General features: G+C 40.6%; 1 protein-coding gene and 1 long non-coding RNA gene across 25 annotated transcripts in view; one reads left to right on the top strand and one right to left on the bottom strand.

Annotated features, from left to right (window-relative positions):
* The window catches only part of BTRC (beta-transducin repeat containing E3 ubiquitin protein ligase), a 114814-nt gene that overhangs the window by 61043 nt on the left and 28933 nt on the right, over nucleotides 1-24838 (top strand). The window contains exon 1 of one of the 12 annotated variants that reach the window (XM_064431121.1): nucleotides 21868-21909. The exons of the other annotated variants lie outside the window; for them this stretch is intronic. Within the exon in view, the coding sequence (XP_064287191.1) occupies nucleotides 21883-21909 (27 nt within the window). The 5' untranslated portion in view covers nucleotides 21868-21882. Of the gene's footprint in view, nucleotides 1-21867; nucleotides 21910-24838 lie in introns of those variants that run through there. 12 annotated transcript variants of the gene reach the window in all.
* Nucleotides 1798-18563, bottom strand: LOC135306719 (uncharacterized). 13 transcript variants are annotated; one of them, XR_010367497.1, is made up of 10 exons: nucleotides 18446-18533; nucleotides 16912-17095; nucleotides 16669-16785; nucleotides 11834-12049; nucleotides 10828-10990; nucleotides 10433-10622; nucleotides 9369-9484; nucleotides 8169-8257; nucleotides 6052-7447; nucleotides 1810-4096 (listed from the first exon to the last, which is right to left on the bottom strand). It is a non-coding gene; the product is annotated as an uncharacterized LOC135306719 (long non-coding RNA). The 13 variants fall into 13 exon arrangements; XR_010367498.1 differs by lacking the exon at nucleotides 10828-10990 and adding an exon at nucleotides 9649-9810; XR_010367493.1 differs by lacking the exon at nucleotides 10828-10990 and adding an exon at nucleotides 13887-13965 and having other exon boundaries at nucleotides 1812-4096.

The raw sequence follows: 24838 nt of genomic DNA, 5'->3' as shown, positions 1-24838 counted from the left end.
AGGAAAAATATTTAAACAAAGAGTAAGTATTTGGGTAGGCTTTTCTGTCCTTCACTATAGGATCCTGTTTTGCTGTTTTTCTCTGCTGGAAATTATTACTTGAGTCCTGAGCTATGTGGGATTGAAAGGCTCATTCTGCCACACAAGTAATAGGCTTTTCTAGTGGGATGACCTGTGCTGGCCATGTAATTAGCTCTGGCAATTTCAAATGACAAATGTCCAGATACATATTAGAAATATTGCATGAGAGCTCTGTGTATCATGGTTGCCTTTCTTAGCTACCAGAAGGGATGTGCAAAAAGACTTTCCAATTAAAAGACATGAACACTGTACTTAAAGGAAAGGGACAAGGGAGATATTACAGTCAGAATGGTAAGAAAATTTATTAGCCTGTCACAGAAAAGTAATTTCTTGACAATTAAGGTAGATGTGATTGGAAAAAATGAAGTGCCATTAACCACCCTCTTTTCTTAGAATTCAGCATAACTAGAGTAAAACAATGTACAGCTTGGTCTGTTTGTGAATGGAGGACATTTGAACCATGATGATGTGTGGAAAGGCTGCGTGAAGGATGCATTTAGTCTTGTGTAAGCTTTGTATTTCCACTGAAAGGAAGTTTAGAATGGGCATGCTGGACAGATCAGTGCATGCAGCCATCTGTTACTGAAACCAGCTGGCATTTTGTTGCTCCTCTGTCACCACAAACCTGACCACTCAAAAGCCTGTTTTCTCTTTCAGTTATTATTCCTAGATCTTCTTGAAGTCCATTTCTTTCATACTTTGATTGGTTGTTAAAGGTGCCTTGTCCCTTCAGGGGCCACTTTTGTACTGACCTTTAAGATAATTTCCCAGCTAAATCTTTGCTGGGGTTTTGCTGGTGAAATTTGGATGTCCCATTACTTTTGACTCTTGTCAGGGAATTGGCTACCATAGAAGTTTGCAATGGTGCTTGCAGGTGGCTTAGCACTCATAAACTGTGCTTGACATGCCAGTTACCTTTCACTCTGAGAGAAGCCACCAGTTGTGGTACAAAATCCTGGTACAAAGTTTGATACTAACACTTTCATTCTTAACATGACTGGTCTTGCACACTGCTTCCTAAGGTACTTCATGATACAGACTAGGTGAAACTCTTTAAGAGGAGCGACTCTGGCTGAGCTGTCTCATCATAAAGCATTGTTCCAGTGCCACAAAGCAGCTCACAGCAAGCTCATGGAATAAACCCATTCAAGCCCATCTGCTCTACAGTGTCCTGTTTGACCTGATTGCCTCAGTAAGGAGCAAGGGTGTGCAGGAAGTGCTGCTAATTTAGGTGGTGCCTCTTTTAAATAAAATCACATACTTTAAGAACTTCATGTCCTAATAAGCTCTCCAAAAGTTATGTTTTCAGCAGGTTTGTGGTGAGAGGTGTGAGTAGGGCTCAAGGCAGGAACAGCAAGACTTGTTTCATACTATTGAGGATGAATTTGAGACATCATCCTGGAGATAAAGAAGTGTATGTTTTTGAAGTATCATGTCTCCATATGCTGTAGGGCAGTATATGTGTATATATACTCTTGGACAGTCTGCCATCATATGTGTGTGGAAAACCATATATAAACATACATATATGTATGCATACATACATACATATATATATATGTATATGTATATTTCTCTAAAAAACCATAAGGACTTTTCTGGGGGTATAATTCCTCTATTCCTCTAGTACTAGCTTGCCTGGCTCTTGTACTTCTTTCCTTTGCCTTCCTATCTACAAATCAAATGAAGCTGGTTCTAAGAAAGCTTTTCTTTGAAATTCCAGAAGTTTCAAAGGATTTATAAATCCAACTATCTAAATGCAGATGGTTCAGTGATGGCATTGGCAAATGGCACAACTGTTAAATGTTCCCTAAGTGAAGGGCTTAAATGGGATTTAAGGAGTCCAGAGGCCTTCTCCTACCACCTGCACACAGCAAGTTTTATCTTCCATGATTGATGTATTTTATAGCCTTGGACTTCAGAATGTTTTGTGAGGGAGGTGAATACTGGAAGGTGCTGCAGTTTTCATTATCTGCAGCACTTTTCCAAATGTAGGGGGTTCAATTTGTTTTTTAAACTTGCAGTGAAACACAGAAGGGGTTACTTTGAAAATCATTACTTATTTTTTCTGATTCTGCAGTGCAGTATCAGCCCTGGCTGGGATCTGCCATCTGCATTATCAGCTGCTTGTCAGATGTGTCAGTCAGTCTGCAAGAGACAATGGTTTTTCTGAAAACTAAATTTCTGATTCTGCACCTACTTGCAGAAAAGATAATTGTGCTCTGTTAAGACTGTATTAATGGCATTTGCTGATTCTGTGCATTGACATTTCTAAAAGTTTGTTCTAAGAATGAAATGCAGTTACCCTTGAGGCCACACATATCAACATTGAGGTATCTTCTCTCAGACTAGAGCACTGCCTGTTTTTTAAACTCTCTTGTGAACAAGTGCTTCTGTGCAGGACATCCAGCTTAAACTAACAACCTAACAACTGGCATTCTTCCTAAAATAGCAGGGGGGAAAAACATATACACATATTCAGGTGTGGAAAGCAGCATAGGGCCACAATATTTTGATCATTCAAGGATGTTTGTTAGGAAACCTTGTCTGTCTGGTTTTGTGTACAGTGTCATGCCGACTCTGCAACCAGGTGCTCAGTGCTTTTTTGCAAACCAATGAATTAACTGGTTTTATTCAGACATTTTTAAGCTAGAATATAATATTCTGATGAATCTTTGTGTCTCGTTCTTAGCCCTTCTTTTCTGATATTTGTCCTCTGAAACTCCATTGGCAGGACTTGGACATGTTTGTGTAAAAGCAAACAAGCATTAGAAATTGTTTCAAGTGTGGGCATGTTTTGACTGAATAGGTGGGATCTTAAATTAAAAATTACACATTGTGATGCACAGATTTCACATGTGTGATCTGTAGCATCATTTCTCTTGCATGTGCCAGAGTTTTTATGTTATTTTTGTCATCTTTTTGCCCATTGCCTTTGAGTGATCAGCAAATATATATATTCAAGCTAACATCTTTTAAAAGGAAATGCAGTCTCTAACTGTGTTTCTACATGTGTGTGTACACACACAGGCATATATATATATATATATATATGCCTTCTTTTTGTTTCTTTAGATACTAAAAAATTTCTGCAAGAGGGTTTCTTTTAATGATACCAGTACGTGTGCAACCACAGGTGGACAACTTCCTTCAGGAATTGGTGCTAGGTGCTTAAATAAGGTAGAAATGTAGCATGAACCTGGGCTCCAAGGACAGGGTGTTTGATTTTAATGAGGCTTATTGAAATCTGGCCAAATGAGCATCTGTTCCTATTGTTTGTTCCATATTTTGTAAGCCAGTATCTTCAGGCAGATAATGGTGTTGGTGTGTACTTCATCTTCAATTAGAGAGGGACATAGTTAAAAGTCCCCTGGCATCTGGTATGTCACTAGGATTCTTCTGTTGCTCCTGGGTGTGCAAACAAGTTTCTCTTCTGTTCTGTGCCCAGGACATCTTTCTGTAGTGACCTTCACACTTTCTGTTTGATGTGTGGTGCAGGATGCTCTGGTGTGTCTCCAGTCTCCTTGGCTGAGTATTTCCTTGCATGGATTATATACAGTCCTGTTTTCAAACAGAAGTCTTGCCTTTTCATACCTTTATGTGGTGTGTTAGGTCTGAGTTCTGCTGTTTGCTTCAAGTTTGTTAGATTTTGCATTACCATGGATCCTAGCAATACCCTTTTGATTCCAAGTGCTCTTTCCTTTCCCAACAGGAGATTGGTGTATAGCTGATCTCAGAGTTCTGCAGTCAATACCCATTTCCTCCATTCACTAGATAGATCTTACTGTTTGTTAACTCCTGCAGTTGGTTCCAGTTCATCTGTATCTCCTGTACAAAGGAGCATTCTCAGTTTCATTTTGCACTTTGAATTCTTTCCTCCTTGTGCCAGAGACAGGCACCCTGTGAGACAGCACTGATGAGACACTTTCAAAATGGCATGCAGCATCCCCAGGTTTCTGCTTAGTTCTGGACTCAGCAGCAACAGCTCGGAAAGGTTCTCTGCCTCTACCTTGATCTAAGTAAAATTGGAAGAAGAAAAATATAGTCACGCATACCACCCTTGAAAAATGAGACTTCTGTTTCAGACCACTGCTTGCTACTCACATAACTGGTCCTACCAGTAATAACTGGTCTTGCTTTTCAAGGTCCTGGCAAACTAAGGGACTTCTCAGTTTTTTTTTAAGCATTTTCTGTCTTTCAGGGAATCTTTGCTGTTCATCATATTTCCAAAGGTGGGACAGAGCTCTGTTGTGCTTAATTCTGGAAACACAGAACAGGCCTTGGCACTTCCAGCACCTATGTGAAATTTCCTTTCAAAGATGCATCTTATTATTTAGCTGTAGCTACACATTTACACTCAATGGTGATTCAGCTAAAGCAGGTAGTGGTCGAAGTAGCTGGTAATTGAAATCTTCTTTCCTTTGTCAGTTCTTTCTGCATCGCTACTTTTGAATTTTTAGAACAAACATAGTCTGCACAATAATAACATTAAGTCTGGAATTTTTATATGAATTTAAAGGAGCAGCCACAAGCACTCTTTAATAAAGAAGCATTTAGGGTTCCAGGCTGGATGTTCCAGTTGGCAGTAGGACAAATTGATCTGAAGATGTCCCTCTTGTACTCTCAAGTCCCTTTATGTCACAGATTGATGGCTCTTTTTTTCCAGAGTGTGTGTCTGCATTTACTTTGCATGAATAGCACTACCAGCTCAGAGTTCTGCTGTGATATACCACTGAGTCAGTACATCTTCAGATAATGCATAGTTTTCTAGTGCTTTTGAAGCCTTTCCAGTCCCTGAGATTGAAATTAGAGCACTTTAATCATGAACAAATATTATTTGACTAACAACATTCAGTTTCCAGATATTTGTTCTACTCTTTTAATAAGAAAGTATGTTAGCTTCTGTGTAATGATGCAGAGGGACTGTCAGTGGACATGCTTCCAGCCCCAAATCCCTCAATAAAGCATCCTCTGCTGTGTCTTGGCTATACCTTTCTCTGGGAGGGATAGCAATGTCTGAGGTTGTTGCAAACTGGATAAACACTACCTCAGCCACTGGCTGATGGAGATGTAAGCATGTCATTTTACCCTTCGGTTGGAGGTATTCTCTCTGTAATGAGAATTGTGTGAGTGGCAGGCATTGCAGGGACATTGCTGGGAGTGCTTAACGTGCAAAGGTGTTTTGAAAGAGAATTCTCAGCAAAAGTAGAAAATGGCATGGAGTTTTATCTAAAAGCTTTGCCCTAATGATGATCTTCCTGTCACAAATATGACTACTTTCATCTTCCTTGCTAGTTCATCTTTTTTTAGGTCAAGACAATCTTTATGCTTTAGCTTCATCTTGGTCTAATAACCTTTTTGCAAATGATGGAGAAAGAAATGTGATATTCCTGCTCCCCCCACTCCACCCCACCATACACATTCTCCAGATTTTGATAGACTTGTTTTATTTATTTCCAAAATTATATCCGCAGGAAACAAGCTGTTTAAATTCAGATTATGCTGAAGCAAAATGGTCCTGGTATGAGAAGCAACGTGCTGTTTTATGAGCGCAGAGTCCCTTTTCTCATAACTGATTGATAGTAAATATTTTCCTGAAGAATTATTGCCAACCATGAACAGTACAACTGTTTCACTTTTTTTTTCTGTGCTACTTGCTGTACCAGCCATTGTCTGTAATTAAGATCTACAATTCACAATGCAGACGTTTGCACTTCCTCTGGGTCTGAGCTATTTATAAGGCATTTCAGCTGTTCAGAGTTTCTTTTGAGTGTTAAACTATGTGTAAACAGGCTTCTTTAGTCTTCAGTTACGAAAACATTGTGGAGTGGTTGTCATTTCTGCTTCTCTTACCACCCAAAATGACTTCGCATGTCAATGAAACCACAAATTAAAAAAGAATTACACTTGGGATTCTTTTAAATGCAACAGAGACTTTGAAGAAATAGCAATATAAAAGCTAACACATACATTGCTTTGTAGCTGAGGGTCTCTTAAGCGTATTATGGAGATCAGTTCTCCAGGCTCTGCAGGAAGGGTGGTCAGGCAGGGGATAGGCAAAATCTTCATATGAAGAATCATTTTCCAAGTTTGGTCAACTCATTGGAGATGTTTCTACTTTTTGGACCCCATGGTTTGGAATCTTGATAAAGCAAATTGCATTACATTTCAGATTGAGTTCAGTAAATACTGGAAGGTCCCCCCACAGATGTTAGAAACTCCATCTCATGTTTGAGTGGTTTCAAGGAAGAATTTTCTTGTGGTGATGACAGTCAAGCTGGAGCAGGTTACTTGTGAAGGCTCTGCAGCCTCCATCCTTGGAGGTTTACAAGACCAGGCTAAATGAAGCCATGAGTTACCGGATCTGACCTCATAAAGCACCCTGCTTTGGGCAGGAGGCTGAGCTGGAGAACTCCAGGGGTCTCTTCTAAATGAAATCATCCTGGAATCCTCTCAGTGTACAAACAGAGAACATGTAATATAAGTCTTTTAAAATTCAGAACTTGACCTGGCATCCTTAGTCAAAATTCCTCGGTGACTATATTATGTGTAGTATCACATGTTGTAGTTCCTTGCGTGTGTTTGCTGGTTTGGTGATGGGTACTCTGCATAAAGAATTACAGCCTTGAGGTCTTCATTCCAGATCCATCACATCAAGCTTGTAAGGATAAGTGTTACAACCAAACTAGACCTGCATTTACAAAGTGCTTTAGGTTCCTTCATGCTGGAAATGTGAAGCCGTTCAGAATCCAAGTCATCAGTGGCTTTGGTGATAAATGGTGGCAGACATGAAGGGAAACATTGCTTTTTAAGTAGTCATCTATCTGTATTGACTGGTACAGAATACATGACGCTACATGTATTTTTAGTATTTTTCAAATACAAGAATTTAAAAAGTTGTTTGAAAATATGTCCAATTCTTGTGCTAAAGCTTGTGGTACAGAATGCTGTAATAACAGTTTCCTAGTGTAGCCCACTGCAGGGAAGCCACTGATGTGGCCAAGTATCACATTTCAGAAGGCAGAGTGGGTTCTGAGTTCAGTCTAGTAAGAGAGCACCCAAAAATGAGGCTGCTTTTATTGCTTGAGGGGGATTTAGGTGGGGTGGGCTCCAACATCTTTGCTGTTGGGAGCGGGCAGGGGAGGGAGGTGGCGAGGAGCGGGTTCATGGCGAGGCGCGCACTGCAGCACTGCCCACTGGTGCATGCCGGATCACCCGCACGCAGAGATCACATGGCTCCTCCAAAAGTCAAACGATCAATTCGCCTCGTTTTGGCTCTGTACTTAATGCACAAACAGTGCGATCTGCAGGGCTGTAATTGCATTGTTAGGGCCAAGGAACAAGCCTGTGCCTTTTCAGCAGACAGCTGGCAGGGAAAGAGGCATGTTGTTAGGAAAGAGAGAGGCAAGGCAAATAAAATTACTGCTAACGCTCAGAGATCGGCAGGAGTCCTACTTGCCTAATCTTACCGGTGGGAGCAAGCGGCTGTTGTAATCCAATTATAGCAGCATAAGCAATTTGTTAGACACTCCGCATAATGTAACAATTTCCCAATAAACTCTGACTTGTAATAACGTCGGCAAGAGCCCACATAAATCTGCCCGAATGGTGGGGGCTGGAGTGTTCGGCTGGGGGCTTGTAATTTGTGCCATCAGCACGTTTTGTGGAGTGTGGTGTGGTGCAGTCTTTCAGTGCAGGAATTTTAAGAGGAAAAGCATGGCACGCCCCTCCAAGAGAACACCATTAGCAAGGGTCAAAAGAGATGCCAAACAAAGCTAGGAGGTGGCTTTTCTAGGAGGGAGGAAAAATCAAACCCCAAACACAAGGCTCTAGCTGATGAGGATTTAAAAATATTAAAAAGCAGTAATGGAAATTGTAGCATTTTAAATTACATCAGGGGGAGGAGGGGGAACTAGAATTACATCTGGTTTGGAGGTGGGGGAGGAGAATACCCTTCTTCATATTTAAGCCATTTAAATATTCAAAAAGAAGCTCAATTCTTGAAAGGGATGCTCTGTGCTTACAAGACAGAGAAACCACAGATCCTGTCCCAAGCAATTCATAATCGACAAAGGAAAAAATTAAACCTTTTCTACTATCCAGTTACTCTCCCGTTGTCTTTCTTGCAGCTCCTAGCTGGCTTCATGCATATTGGCACAGCATCTTGATGATGCATCTGAGAGATAAAACGTAGGTCTAGAACCATTCACTTTGAGCGTACCCCAGTGAATTTAACTTTTTTGGCACAATGATGAATGTCCCCTCTGGTTCATGCAGATCTACACAAAGAACTAATCTAATTTAGATATTATTTAAAAGTAAAATCAGTCTGCTGTGCTCTGCCTGTCACTCTTGGAGTACATTGCCAGTTAGAGCATTGTAGACACCAGTTAAGGGTTTATGTTTAGCAAGATTTAAGGTATCATATTTCTGTTAATCCCATTATTTAGCATTTCCCTTCACTAAGATGCAGATAAGCAGCAGGCAAAATAATGTAGGACCCTTTATATACAACATAGAGACAGTCAGAGGTCCAGAATATTCAGCATTTTTTAAACATTGCTGTGGTGTAAAAATTCCTGACTTCATACTGCTAACAATACTTTATTCATTTCTTAGCTCTGGGATCCTGTGAGGCTTTAGTGTGGAGTGACATTTCTGAACATGTTCCCAAATTGTGGCAGCATAATGCCTTTGCATAGGGTAAAAAGTAGCCAAAAAAATCCAACAGAAAACCAAACCAAATACTACATCACTGACCTTGTACATACAGCTGATACAATCATGCCTGTACCATGTCTGCATTTATGGTAGTACTGAATTTTGTGTGATTATGGGATGTATTTCCATCTTAACCTGCCATACTGGTCCTGAGATGATTTTTATTTAAACTGTAGAAGAGTAGCTGAGACGTGCACGCAGGCTGCCGTGCAGATAATGCTGCATATTTTGCCCTTCTTTATGTGGAAGTCAAGCTTCCATTGTTCTTAATCTTTGTTGTCTGCCAGCGTATCAAAATTACAGGCTGAGACAACGAGCATTTCCAAAAGCATCCTAATAAATATTTTTTTGCTCCATAAGTGCACCTTAAAAAGTGTGTTTAAAGAGGACAGGTATTATCTTAGTTTACCGAAGCTGAATCAATAAACTGCAGTGCTTCTAATAAAGCCACTCAGTGTCTGGGTTTAACTAATGGCTGATTTTCACGGCTTTGACAGTGAGCTGTGTGCGTTATTTTCTCCTGATATTGTAAAAATAATGAGAGCAAATTAGAACAATCAGTTTACCCCGATAGCTGCTGATTGGAGGTGATGGGCAATATGGCAGCGGGTAATCCATCTTCGGGCTCCTGTCACATTAACTTCAGCAGTGTGGAAAAGATCAGGCGGAGCGAGTGGGAATCCTGCCCAATCAGAAAGCTGAAATTAATGAGAAGAGCATTGTTCTGTGATCAACCTTTTAATTAGCAAGAGTGGAGATGGAGGGAGTGATGAAGCTGGCAGCACAGCTGCACAATGTTGGGCATGTTTTCGGCGAGGGGGAGGAAAAACATGGGTTTTAAATTACCCCTTCTGTGCTCCCTGTACACCAGCAGTGTGTCTTCATTCTAACCCCCTTAAAAGATCTTAATAAACAGCCACATCCAGGTTAATATTGCAAACGTGGCTGTTACTAATGAGTAGTTTCGAAGTAGGTCGTTTCAGGGGTCATTTAGGAAAATGTTGATCACTGTTTACAAAAAAGAGAGAGAGAGAGAGAGAGAGACAGGGTTTGGTGTTAAAGTTTCACTGCATCAAGGAAAGAAGAGGAGGGAGATGGATAAAATTAGAGTAAGGGACTGCCTGTTTTAATACTCCTCTCCTTATTTAGTATATGTTTGAAATAAGATTCCTCAGCATATATTTGAAACAAGACTCCTCAGTTAAAAATACTGTGTGCCATGTGGCTTTCAGCAGCAAAAAAAGAGGAGACATCAAATACTGGGTTGGTTTCCTAATGCTCCTTTTTGTTGTTTTTTTTCCAATGTGTTTTTTTGCCACAGTATTTTTTGTTTATTCACTTAACAACATGAAATTATAATTAAAAATATTTGACTGCTGTAATTGCTAAAATTGACTTGATTTTTTTCCTGGTGGTTTTAGAAAATAAGTTTTCTCAAGTGCATTCTAAAAACAGATCCTGGGGTTAATGGCTGTCAGTTCTGAATACCAGTCTTAGGAAAATCTTTATTTTTGTAAAGGGAGAAAAATAATGTGGGGGGGGCGGGAAGTGATATTACAGAGCAATTTCTGGAAAGGAAAATAAGAAATGTTAGAAAATAATATTTATGTTTGCAGTTACTTCTGATTACCACAGTTCCTGTTTTTCCTTCCTTGCTCTCTGTATTGTTGTGTTCAGGCAATTCTTTTCTCCTTCCCCGTAATACCCGCAGAAGTTGTAGTGGTAGAAGAGTGAGGCTCCATCACACTGTGCATGCTTTCCTTTCATTTTTCCAGTCGAACACAGGCTCTCTTTACTTTTCGGTATTCCACTTTCTGGTGCTGAAAAGCAAATAAACTCTCGTCACTTTGCAAGAGGAGGCAGAAGTCAGCACCCAGCAAGCCGTGCAGGCTGCTCGTGTGAGTTGGGAGCTCCCAGCCCCGGCAGCTCCGTGCTGCCTGCTCTGGGAAGGCAGCAGCGAGCTGGGGAGCAGAGCTGCTGTGGCTGAGGTTGGCTCCTTGGGCTTCAGTGCCAGGCAGATCTCACCATCTTTGCTTACTGTAGTATTTGGAACATTCCGAGTTTTGTAAGAGCTATGTAATCTTTTCTTTTCACCCCTCTTTATAAAATGAGGGCTTTGTGTGAGTTTGGTGGTGTCCACATAGCTTTTATAAGCTGAAAGACACTGCATCTCCACACAGAAGTTAACCTGGTAAAACATAGACTTTTTGTACTATCTAACCAGTTGTATTTCTAATATAATAATGAGTGGGGCTTGCAGTTCTGCTTGTAAAGGTTATCTTAATATTTTCATTTGTAAGAAACCGTTCCAATTTTCTATAACTTCTTCACTATTTAACCCTTCAAAGTAACATTTTATTTCAGCCTCCCACTCCCTGCAGCCTAAGGCAGAAAAAAAATTTGGTGTGTGGGATGAACTGTATTCACTTAACAAACAGCTGTTCAATATTTTATTTTATTCGTATTGCTTGTTCTGTGCCCCAGGCTGTATTTATTGCATGCCTTTCAAGTCCTGGTCAGAATATGGAAATAGGGACTGCCTCCTGGGGGTTTCCCCTACACTTTCAGTGCTTTACAAACCTTAATTAATCCTTCCAGTGTTTCTTGGGGTGAGTGTTGGACTCACAGCATCCCTTGTTTGCAGAGAAGTTCAAAAGTTATTTTAACAACTGAATTTTAGGGAGGAAATAGCTTATTTATAGTAAGCAATGTGGTCTCACAGGAGGAATATTAGATTAGGAATTATAACACCAGTTTTTGTGATATTTTTTGTCTTTGCCATATTCTGCTTTTCTGTCTCAGTTCTTTCATCTGTAGAAGGATAATGCTGCTTAACATTTCCTCATTAGACTTTTGGGAATCTGGAAATGTGGTATCAGCTGAAGCATGTTTTATATTTAAACACAATTTTTGTTTATATACACCTAATGTTGATTTGGGCTCTGTTGTTGTGGCATCTTCTCTCTCCCCAGGACTGTGTACATTTTTAAAGGGCTGTGTTAGACATGCAGCTTGGGAAAGATGCACTTACCAATGGTTGCATTCAAATGGCAGTCAAATATGATCCTTGTGGGAGGCAAGAGGAAAGTCAAAGAGAAACTGGACAGTTACTGAACCAAACATTCTTCTTGTGGCATAAAACACCAAAAGCTCTCAACGCCTTTTGTGCTCCTTTAGTAAAACTCAAGACCCAGTAAATTATTTCACAGCTGCTTAAATCAGTTTGTCAGCTTCCAAAGAGATTCCCCTGTGGACAGAAACCAAGTGGTAAATTCTTGCCCCAGCGTAATCATACTGCAGGAGAATAACTGGAAAGATGCAATGTGTTGCAGAATCCACCTTAAGTATGGAGCTTACCACCGTGACTCTGTAATGGGATGTCCCAACATGGGGTATAATATCATAAATACTCTAAATATGCCATTTGTGAGCTAATAGGCAGCCTTGGGATTGTTAATGTTTATATATATGTTAAAATGAACATAGAGCTAATATTAATTCTTTTTTACCTAGTAAAATAATTCATTCTAGCCCTTCGCTGAGTTTTGCAAGTGTGTGTTTTTATCAGTGTTGAATTTCTTGGTTGGGTCTATATTTTACTTAATCCAATTATAATTTCTTTCTTTGCTCTCTGAGGGCTAGCAAACTGTCTACTAGCTGTTGACAGAATATCAGCAATATTTTTTAAAATTCCTCTTTGATTTAAAATGTCCTATAAAAACTGTGTTGCAATTTTCAGACTCAATTTAGCCTGACTTTTTGTATGTTGAATAACAGCAAATTTCATATATCAAAAGGTTTTGTATGTTTTTTGTAGCTATATTAGTAATACTCTTCTTTATACTCTTTTACATATAGTAATACTCTTTAGGTGTTACTAAGAAATAAAAAAATCCTTCTTTTTTAATGCAGTAGTATTTATTATAGGTGAAACACTTCAAAATTTGAGATTTAAAATTTTCACTTGATTTTAACTGTCCCTTCTCATATAAGCAGTATGTGTTAATGTGTGATACATAGTAATTTTGTTTCTTGGGTAGTGAAACATAGTATCTGTTATATAAAGTGTAAGTATGTTAAACTCATTTTTAATAACTTTAAAACACAACATTTATTTTAAGAGAAATAACTTTGTAAGTTTACTTATTAAGGCTTTTTTGTTAGCTAAACAGTTACATATAAACTGTTCCAGAATGTAATTTGTCTTTAAAGAGATTATGAAACCTTTGCTGTACTAATGAAATTAATGCATATTTTAGAGTACTAGTTCCTGAAATATATCTTGTAGTTCTCCTGAAGGTGGGTCAGAGAAATGTGAATTTATGCATTGCATAGATAAGTTATCAGTTGGGAAATGGGAGCAGCACTGTTGAGTCTGCAGTCTCGTATCCTACAGTAATGCTTAATAGAGTAAAGCAGTTCTCATAGGACAACCTGATGTCTTACCCTCAGTTTATTTCCAAATATGTAATTACCTTTATTTCTGGGCACTTATTACCATATTAGCTTCTTTGCATCAAGTATTGATGGGTAGAATCCCTTCTAATATGAAAAATCAGATCAACACACTTCAAATCCTGTCCTCATTTTCTTCCAGGGTTTCCTGATACTGCACTAAAGAACTTTTCATCTCATGTAGGACCTCAGGTGACTCAACATAAATAGTTTGTGTGGAGGTCAGACACTTGCCTCTGTCTCCTTTCTCTCAAAGTAACTCACTATCAACTGGCGGGACAGGTTTTGATGGTTGTAAGAATTGGAGTCATACTGGGATCCAGCTGGCACCTGAGTCTGAGTTTTTGCTCTTTGCAATCTCAGGAGTTTCCAGATAGCCACTGCAGTCTATACCCACATAACTGATCAGTTAAAGGTACAAGACAGCAACAATATTGAAATAAACCCTATAACTTTTCTTCTGATTGTGGAAACAATAGACAATTGTCCCTGGAGAAAATGGAGTTCATAGTTGCAGCATCTTGCTGCCCAGCAGATCTTGGCCTGATCTTCCCAGTGAGACTTGAAGGCAGCTCCTCCAGCAAAAGTGCCTCCATGTCAGGGACTCTAAGGTCACTTGCATTACTCACATCTGGATCTTCATCTGACATCCAGACATCACGTGAATGAAGAACTCAAAGGTTTGTCCCATATCCTGTGAGAGTTTACCTGGAGGCAGTGAAGGTATGAAAAGAGATATTCCCTGTTCCCATGTAATCCATTATTGTAAATGTATCAGACACCATGGGGGGTATCCTCTGAAACCAGTGACAAGCACAGTGAATATGGCCTCAAGGCAATCTGACATTACCTGGGAGTTTCCTGGACTCAAGATAGATGGATAAAACCTCACCAGAATAAGTACTGTTCCTGTGTGCCATGTGCAACTCAGCAGTTCAGCACGTGGTGGAAAGGTGTCGGTTGTACATTTCATAAACCTCAGATAGGCTCAAGCTCACTGGGCACATGCCAGACTGAAAAGTGACAGCTCTTCCAGTCATTCATGAGAGAGGAATGAAGCCCCATCTTTGTGTATTAACAAAGTGGAGTGCACAGTCCCATCAATGTTCCCTACTCATTCAAAGTCAGTTTGCTTAGCTGACAATCAGCAGGTTTGCATCTGTGCTTTTTCAGGTGTGCTCTGAGCTGTAAAGTGATGAATGTCTCTTGCAGAACAAGACATTACCAGCCTTGTTACACCAGAAGGGCTGGAAGGAGGATCCAGGGAACTGCAGGCACATCAGTCTGACCTCGGTGCTGGGGAAGGCCATGGAACACATCATCTTCAGTGCCATCACGAGGCACATATGGGACAAACAGGTGACCAGGCCCAGTCAGCGTGGGCTTATGAAGGGCAAGTCCTGCTTGTCCAACCTGATCTGTGGTAAGGGAAAGGCTGTGAATGTGTCTACCTAGACTTCAGTAAAGCCTTTGATGTCATGTCCTGCAGCATTTTTCTGGAGAAACTGGCCAAGCCCAAAGAGTGGTGGTGAATGGAGTCAAATGCAGCTGGTCACCAGTTACCAGTGGTGCTCCCCAGGGCTCAGCACTGGGGCCAGTTCTGTGTAGTATCTTTATTAACAATATGGACAAGGGGATTGAGAGTACCCTCAGGAAATTGACAGACAACACTTAATTGGGTGCAGTATTGAAGGTAGGAGGCTCTGCAGAGGGATCTCCACTGGCTGGGTCAATGTACCAAGGCAAACTATGAGATTCAGGAGAGTGGAGTGCCAGGTCCTGCACTTGGATCACAACAGCCCCAGACAGAGTTGCAGGCTGGGCCAACATGGCTGAAAACTGCCCAGCAGAAAAGGATCTGTGGGTACTGGTCAACAGCAGCTGATCATGAGCCAGCAGTGGCCCAGGTGGCCAAAAAGGCCAATGGTATCCTGGCTTGTGTCAGAAGTAGTGTGGCTGGCAGGACCAGGACTGTGATCGTGCCCCTGTACTCAGAGCTGGTGAGGCTGCACCTCAAACCCCGTGTTCAGTTTTGGACCCCTTACTACAAGAAAAATACTGAGGTGCTGGAGTGAGTCCAGAGAAGGGCAACAGAGCTAGAGAAGGGTCTGGAGCACAAGTCCTGTGTGGCTGAGGGAGCTGGGGGTGTTTAGTCTGGAGAAAAGGAGGCTCAGGGGCACCTTATTGTTCTCTACGACTTCCTCAGAGGAGGGTGTAAAAAAGTGAGAGTCAGCCTCCTCTCCTAGGTTACAAACAGCAGGACAAGAGGAAATGGCCCCAAGTTGTGCAAGGAAGGTTTAGATTGGCTATTATAAAAACATTTTTCACTGAAAGTTTTATGGAGCATTGGGACAAGCTGCCCAGGGAAGCTGAGTCACAGACCTGGAGGTATTCAAAAGGCTTGTATATGTGCATTTAGTTTAGTGATGGACTTGGCAATGTTAACAGATAGACTTGATGATCTTGGAGGTATTTTCCAACCTCCATGACTCTATGATTCCACCTTCTGGGACCTTGCAGGTGGCGGGTTCCAGTCTCTTATCTTGTAGACACTACTTTGTCCCTTCAGTGAACTTACAAAGTTTTGTCTTACAGTTAGTTAAGGTCTGGTCTGCAGTCTTTTTTTCCACTGGTTCCATCAGAAGATTTTTACAGAACCCAATTGTTCTCCTGACTGGAAATCCCCAGCTAGAGTTTCCAAGCTAGTTTATTCATGGAGAGATTGTACCACTGGTTCTTTGTTTATTCCTTTTGTTTTACTAGTTCTTGTTCCATTTTTGATGTTTATCCATGTATAGTTTTAGAGAGCTGTCATACCTGCTTTGTTTTATTAGGACAAATTGAATGGTCCTTAGGACATTCTATGATTTAAGAAATGGAAGAAAAAAGCTGTTTGAGCATTTGTGGTTGAGGACTTAGTTTTCTAGGAAGTATTTATTTGTGTTTACTTTTCTGATCACTCTCTCTGAGGCAAAAGTTGTCAAATTATTGCCCTGAACTGTATTTCAGGTATTGACAGTCTTACATACATGTAAAGATTTAATCCTTCTGGCTGATGCAGTGACACAGCCTGCATCCTTCTGAAAGGGAGAGCTTGGACTAGTAACTCACTGCATCCTTCAGCTTGTTATTGTCAGGTATCATGGTCCCTTGATTTTCCTGGAATATTGTTCTGCCCTGTGCAGTACTCAGCAAATACTACTGCTTGACTGGAATACAGAATCATCAGTAGTCACTGCCACTAATTGGCAGATTTTGAAATTTATAGTTTTCTCGGAGGGAACTTGTAATGGGAAATAACTCATGTTGTGCAGTAAAAGCAACTGTTCCATATTTTCCTTCATGTATATTTAACACAATCTGTAATTTACAAAAATAGATTTGAATTAGTCTGCCTGTGGAAGCTCATACCTAAGATAACTTCAGCAAGGCAGGCAGTCCCTTGTTGCTTGTAACCGATGGCTTAGTTGAGGCTGCAGCTTGAAGGGAGACAGCAGTAGTCACTGTATACATTGCTGAACCTTACTGCTGAGAAAAATTAAAAATGAGCAGCAAAGTAGTTGTGCTCACAGTCCCGAAAATAGTATTCTAAGTGGCTGCATTTTTTTTTAATTTTACCATAACAATGAATCTTGACAGGCAAGTAGTCCTTACCTGCTCAGCTCGTGTGACTAGGCTGTTTGTCTGTGCCCAGCAGGCAAAGTTGCCTTCATGATGCCCTGAATTTGTGAACTACAATAGATCTATCCTAATGTGTGTGCACAGGTTCAGATTCAACTGTCTTCTCATAACATTAAAGTCTGAAAAACTCCTGTTGCTTCTCAACACACAATGAAACCTTTGTAATAGTGACAACAAACTGAGAATTCAGTTAAAACAAGACTAAAATATTTCAGCATTTTTTTCTGACCTCACTTTAAACAACTGCTTTTGTTTAGACTAACATTCATTTAGAAGAAAATAAAAGTGAAAACCACTTAACAACTATACTACAAAAAATTAGATGGTTAATTAACTAAGACTTGTAATTTCTCAGCAAAGAAAGCTCCCTCTCTGACAAGTAAACCTTCCTTATAGGTCTTTGATTGTAGGTAATAAAAATGTTCTTAATTAATGCCAATTATGTGCATTTGTTGTTTTCTTTCAAGTCACTGTATTTTACAAAATTATGTGAACTACAGAGCTGAACAAGGTTGTTCTCCTGCCATGTTGATTTAGATCTGCCAGCCCTATTCTGGATCATAATTTGTAATCCCAAATAGTTCTGAGGTGGCTTGTAATGGGAGTATTTCAAGGTTGGATTTAGAAGACTGCAGATGATTAGACTTCACAGGCAGTTAATTAATTGTAAAACCTGAATTTTGAAACTGGTTAAGGTTATAAGTGAAGATCTGTTTGGAATTCAAGAATTTGTGGAGAGTAGCAGCTGAAGTTCCTAGAGAACACAAGCGTCATAAAAAAATCAATAGTTTTTGAAATTTTTTTAATAGTTGGATGGATGTAATTGAAAGTCAGTATTGGATGTCTGAACAGAAGAATACTGCTTGCTCTCAACTTGTAAAGCCAAAGGGCAGGTATATCTGCAGTACTCTTGAAGAACCTGATCTTTAGTGGCTGCAAAAAATTATTGTGAACCCTAGAGTTGGAAAGTCTTATTAAAAAGGATTCTCTATACAGCATCTTTTTAAAAGAGTTGCACATTTTGCTTATGATAAATTAAATACTTCAACATTCGACAATTGTAACTATCCAAAAGCCTGTTAAGTGTATGTGAACTTTGATAGTGAGGTTAGAAATAGAGAGTCGCTTAGGTTGGAAAAGACTTCAGGAGGTCCAATCTTCTGCTCACAGCAGAATAGTCAGTGTTGAATTCATTACTCCCAAGTAAGCTCCACTGCCAGGTACCTGCTTCTCCTGGGTTTTGCATCTACAGAACACCTGCCTACAATCTGAGGTCTCAGACTGCACCGAGAAATGAAGCCAGCACATGCTTTGCATAAAAAAGCTACATTTTGTCCTAGCTGTTGCCTGCCTCTGTCTCCTAAGATAGCACCAAGGACCACATCAAGTTACGTAGTCTTGAAGTAACAAAAACACAAAACCAGCTGCAAACTGTTTCCCTAAAAGGACAGGAGATATATTGCTGTGAATTTACAGAAGTAACCACAGATCTGAAAAGTTTCAGTACTTGCTGGTGTGTGTGTGGGGGGAACTGTTGCTGCTGCCTTCCTGCTGGGTGGTCAGCACCACCTTTTACCTGTTACATTCAGACCTACACCACAGCTCTGTGGAGGTGGGGGCAGAACAGGTGGATTGTGATGTCAGCCCAAGAGACACCCAGCTGAAGGTCACCAGCCCAACCAACAGATTTGCAACTGCAGAGGTCTTGCTTTTCACTTAAGATGTCCTTTCACTGCTGCAGGACAGGTCAGATGTCACACTATAATCCTTTCCTGCCACATGCGAGAGGTGTGGAGAGAGAGACGTTGTTGCCAGTGCTTTTCTCCAAGTCCTCTTAAGGGGATAAAAGGAATGGCCTTGGATGCCATCTGTACTGCAGAAGGAAGGTCTGTGTGTCAGGATTTGGGTGCAGCAGCAGGACTGTGTACAGAGTTCGGGCCCAAAATGGCAAGGACAGCTGACAGATGGGACTGAGGGACATGGGCAGGCGATGTTGGGAAGTTTTGGTCAGGTGCTTCTGTCATCTACTCGGGTCTAGTTACTTCTAGTCTTTCTTATTGGACTTGTCAGAGACATAAAAACGTAGCTGTGGATAACCTAGCACATCCTACTGTATTTCCTCATCTCTGTCACATACAATATTAAAATCACAAACTTCTAAACCCAGGCGATGTTCTGAAGTCCCCCGGTGGTTACACGTCAGAATTGCTGTGATGACTTAAGAAACTTACCTAAAGCATATCTTCCCTAGGGCACTTACCTTCAGGATGTGAGTTGTTGCCATGTCTGTACTGATTTTGGAGTGCTAGATGGGTGTTTCAGTTTGAGAAAACTCAACTTGAAATTTTTTCATAACACTCACCTTTTGGTTCTGTTTTGGAAGGCTGTGGATACAATTAGTACTGCTGCATTTTTCTAACTGGTGAAGTGAGACCATGCCTTTGCTAACCAGTCTGTTTTGTTCAGCTTTTATGTGACAGATTTGTTTGCTGACACTTGAGAGGAAGTTTACACTTGTATGGTGTGCTGTCACTTTGTGACATTGCCCTCAACCAGCACCTTTGGTGCTGAGGCTTCATTCCCAGCATTAAGCAGTGCTTTGTCTTTGTGTGAAATGTGTTTGGACACATCTGTTTAACTGATAGACTTGTGAAATGGAGTGACTTGCCTATGGCAGCACAGGAAGGCAGTGGGAGAGTTAGGAATAAAACTCAAAAGACTTGGCTCCCATTTCCCTTTCTCATTTTTACGTTTGTTCTGCCAGCTTTCAGTTTATCAAGAATTAATAAGTAATAACCTATGATTGAAAAGGCCTGACGCTCTTTCTGTCGTGAGATGTTTCTCTGTCTTCAGCATTGTGCAGAGCTCAGAATTGTTGCACCTTTTTAGCTTTACTTAAGAGGCATTACTCAATATTTAATGTGAAATAGAAACACGTTATTCACAACTGCAGTCAGCTGCATTGGGATGTTCATCAGCCAAAAGGGGGCGAGGTGGCAAGATTTTTTATGCCATGAAAATTGAAAATTTTCAACAACTTTTTCATTTACTTTCTGCTACATCTCACATTGTACACACAGCTGACATGATAATCCTTCAGCTTGTCCAAAATTACATTTAAAAATAGACATCAGTTAATTACAGCAATCTGAATACTTTTAATCAGTTATAAAGGGAATTTCTAATGACACTTGTTTCTCTTGAATCTCAGATAAACTAGTGGATGTGTACTTAATTATGCACGTGACAAAAAAAAAAAAAATCAAGTAAAAATTACAAACAACACTACCCAAGACTGCTTTGAGTGAGATCAGATAGTCACAGCTTAGCATCTATGGCTCTTCTGTGTGGAGGGTGCTAGAGGGAGCTCTAACCCCTCGATCGAGGAGCAGGCTGTCAGTGGTGCATCTCAGAGTTTGGGCTGTGGTAGGAAACGTTGACTTTTTTGACATTTTAATTTTATTTTGTAGCAGGAAGTTGCATATGGTTTTTCCAGTCATGAGCCCAAATTGCTCTTCCTAAATGAGAACATGCAAATAGTATGTTTGTGAATGTACTATTATTAGATTTAATACAGCTATTGTGAGCTACCTGAAAATACAGAAAACAAGTGAGAGGTATCACTGAGATGTTTAGCAAATAGTGAGTGCTAAAGTCTAATAGTCTCTTCCTTTCACAAAGGAGAAAAATTCTCACCATGGAAGACCTAATGGTATTTAAAAGAGAATACATTTTAAACTGTTGGAAGTAGAAGCTACTTTACTCAGCAGGTAATAGGTTCTTAGATGCTTAGCCAATTATTGTAGTAGAAGTTATAGAAAATGGTGGTGGTTGTTAGATAAATTTAGAAATGGGATGCACCAGTGCAAGAGGATAAGAGAGATTTCTTACATCAGATACTCCATCGGTATCTGATGTGAGAAATCTGGTAACATTGTTGATAAGACAGGAAAGTAACTCTCAGAATGGAATGAAAAAGAGAAAACTTGGGTTTTGTTTGTAGAAAGGGAAATATAGGTGAACCAATGCTATTTTCATTGTTTATTAACAAACTCATTAAAAGGAATAGCAGAATCATGGCTTTGAGTGGAGGAACATTATGTGGAAAATACAGTATGTTTAATAGGACCAAGTAAATCTGTTTTGCCACAATTTACTGGGGGATTTATATTGTTTATATGCTACATTCAAACGCGGCCACTTTGGTTGAGTCTTCTATAGGGAGAAGAGTAATGGGAAGCTCCCTCTCTCCTTTAGTTTGAGGTATTTTTCTGAAAGATTATTGGCAGCTAAACTGAGCCAAGGAGGGATCCCTAGTGGAACAGTCTGTGACTTGGGCTTCTGAGTTATGCAATTTGAGTGTCAGCTGATAGGGATAAAGTCTGCTCAGCTGTGCAGCTGCATGTGCCTTTCTGAAGCTCTGTTCTGGTTAGACCTGGTCACTTGCTGTAGCAGAGGGTACTGGTTTCTGCCTTTCTTCTGTCATGTGCTTTCACGTATCAGCAGCACTTGGCCCAATCCAACTTAATGCAGTTTCTGAAGATACAGAATTCATTGTCCTTAGCATGGATTCTTGGAGTCTGTTCCTCAGGTCATAAATCTTTTGCCAGGTACTAATAAAAGAATGGACCAACATAATCTTAAGATATAAAGTCAAAGAAAACTTCAAGGTAGGATGGACCTCTGGAGGTCCAGCTGCCTGTTCAGAAGAGGATTACTTCACAATCAGTTCATTTTGCTTTGTCCACTCATATTTTTAATGTCCAGGACTTTGCTTGCTACAGCCTGTTGCTGTTGCCCTCTTTCTGTCATTACGCACTTCTGAAAAGATTCTGTCTCTCTTTCCTCTGAACCTCCCTTTAGGTAGTGGAAGGCTGGTGGATAACCCCCAGTCTTCTCTGGACAAAACACATCCATCTTCCTTAGCAATCCAGGGTGTCCTCCATGGGAATCACCCTGTTTACCAGGAAGGTAATGTTTGACTGGAAGTTTAGCAGAACAGCTGATCTCAAAAAGACAGTGCTCATTAGTGAGAGAGGGTTATTGCATGACCCTGTAGAGGTTATAATAGGAGGCTGCAAGGGAAAATCTCAAGATTTTGGCTGCAGACCACTGACCAACTTTAACTTAGCCCTGTATAAGAATCTTTAATGGATTTGTCCTCTTACAGCTGCTTCTGTGGTAGCTGCTAACAGCAGTAGAATTGGTGTCAGCCAGTGTGAGTTGCTGAGATGTCCTCTTCTTGATCTGGCTGTACTGGTGGAAAAGAATACCATGCAGCCTTTGCCTGGCTGCTGCAAGTTGCTGCCCTCCAGGATCTGTCAGCAAAACTGCAAACCTGCTCTCAGTTAAGATGAGGTGTTTTAGTGTAGACATTTTAAATAGCAGGTCTCTGCTAACAAGCTTATTTTGACTGAAATAGGTTAGGGAGTGCTCATGTAGCCAACTCCTCCAGCAGATCCAAGGAGTACATTTGCAATGGGAGCAGAGCACATACATGAATCTTGTGCTTCTTCAGAATGCTGCTGGGTTTTTGTTTCTTATATCTCTCCAGTATGCCTAGAAATATGTATACTCCTGTAGCTGGGAAATATTATATGATACCTAGCGTGTATATTCTTGACTTCCAGTTCTGAATCTCTCACATTGCCTTGGCCAAGTAGTTTGGTGTGCGTATGCCCTCTTTGTTGTTGGTAACAAAATGCATCTCAAAGGAAAAGCTCATGGAAAATACTACTGAGTAAGCCATCTTGGAGGGCTTGTGTTTCTTGGTGCTAAAAGCTTTACACAGGCAGAACCAAGTGGTTTGAAAATCTCAGTAGTGTTTTGGGAGCAGATAACAGGTTTTTACGATCATTCTCTCTCTCTTTGTGTTGTTCACGGTGGTATCAGTCGTCACTGTTACTTCAGCCTTGTTTTGAATCACTTGAGTCCATCTACCTGTTCCTGACTGCCTTTCTCTCAATGTTAAGGGAGCACGTGAAGTAAGAAACAAATCAACAGTAACACCCATAAAGAGTGACTTCACTCATGCAGTAGATCATGCTTGAGTGTTTTAAAAACAGAAGCAACTGTTCCAGAAGGCTGTGAAACTGCTGCTTAGAGCATTGTTTACTTATGTCTCTCCCTGACATAAATGAGCACTTTGCTGCTGCTGGCCATTACCTGATGACTTTAGTAGACTGGTTCTCCAAGTCATAATGTGAATATTCCTTCCCTCCATTAGCAGTAATAACATGTAATGGTGGTCCCAGCAATTCAAGTGTGGTTCTGGTGGCCATGCCAAGGAAGAAAGCATTTCCTTTGGTGGTTTCCCCTGGAAGAGATTTGTTGTTACTGGAGTGTCTGCTTTGAAATTAGTGTATGATCACTTTACAGCTAGTAAAAGGTGTGCTCTGAAATCTATTCCTTTAAGAGTGATAGTGCCTGCCCTCCCCCCCATATGTCCTGATAGGCATTTGGTCAGGGATCATAGTTTGGGAAAGTAACATATGCCAGTGCTGTGCTGATGCAAGCAGATTTCTCATCAGTACTTGTTATTTGCAAAGACAACTTGGAGATGAGGAGGAGGAGAGGGACTCCCAATTCACATCCATTGCTGGCATCAGAGAAATTTTATTTTGGAGGTTTTTGTCAACACTTAAAATCTAGGTGGGAGACCTATATCGAAGGAAAGTTTACAGTAAGAGCTATGAGATTCCAGACAATTAAACTTTATTAGCCTGTCTGAAACATTAAGTATTAGCTTAAAAGAATAGTTTTTTAATCTCCTCCCTGTTGCTGTTTACTGTGTAGCAGTGTGGGAGGGGAGCATCTTGTCCAGCAAGGTATTATTGCTGCTCTTTGTATAGCCTGTGTGCAAGTGCCCATGGCTCAGTCCTGTCTCCCCAGTCCCAAGAGAGACTCCCCATGTTACTTCTCTGGTGCCTGCAGCTTTTCCTGGCCTTGAACAAAAGCAGCCTTTTCCCTCTCTCCTGTATCTGAGGTAATATCCTTTGCCAGGTGCCCTCCAGGCTGACACCATATCATAGGTACTTAGATGGTACCTCTGAAAACTATTGCCCTCCCAGGATTTCAGAAAGTGCAGCAGGTTGGGCTGCTGTGTCCAGCGTAATTCCAGTGATCTTTCATCTAGATGTAGCCTTTCTTACAAAGCTTTTCTGCAGTGTGATTAGAAACCAGATGTGGACAAGCAGCCTAAAGCTCCAGAGAAGCAAAATTGCTAGTTCCTAGGGTGCTGTTAATTTCAGTATGTGTGTTTTGAATTTTCTCTTGAAAATAAACAGTAGAGATGCTGTGGTTTCTTTCATGGTGCTTTCTTTTTGACTCTCAGATGTGATTGATGATCATCTACTTCTGGGTTATGTTCGTTTTTCAGAATGTTTCAGTGAGCTTTGCAGCGTGGAAAGTAATTCACTACTGAGCGAGTAAGTCCATATATGAGCTAAACCCATGGTTAACCTCACAGAGGCTGTTATGTGAGATGGAGGCAGGCAGAAATGGGTAGATTCTAAACTGAGCTTTTAAAATAAAAGTAAATGGAGTGAGTTGTTTAATGACCTAGCATTGTAGCCTTGCTGTCAACTCAAACACTGGAAAAGCAGGTTCATCCTGCAAAGGAGAAAAATGAGGAGCTGGCTGCCCTACTCATGTCTCTCAGGTGCTATGGCTCATGAGATCGTGTTTTTTATGGTGAGACAACCCCCTCACCACCCCCCAATTCTCAAAGCAAAGGAGTTCTTTTACAGGGAGCTGCCAGTGAGGAGCTGCAAAGGAGCTTCTTTCCTCTCTGCTTCGCCTTGGCAGTCTGGGAATCAGATCTGTAGCATTTGGTAATTGCAAGCCCAAAAAAGAAGAAGCTGGTCATAGAAACTGAGCCTGTAATTCTCTTAATTATGGT

Source organism: Passer domesticus, chromosome 8 (assembly GCF_036417665.1).
Source record: "Passer domesticus isolate bPasDom1 chromosome 8, bPasDom1.hap1, whole genome shotgun sequence".
In the NCBI taxonomy this organism is placed as follows: domain Eukaryota; kingdom Metazoa; phylum Chordata; class Aves; order Passeriformes; family Passeridae; genus Passer; species Passer domesticus.
This window is presented reverse-complemented; position numbering and strand designations above follow the sequence as displayed.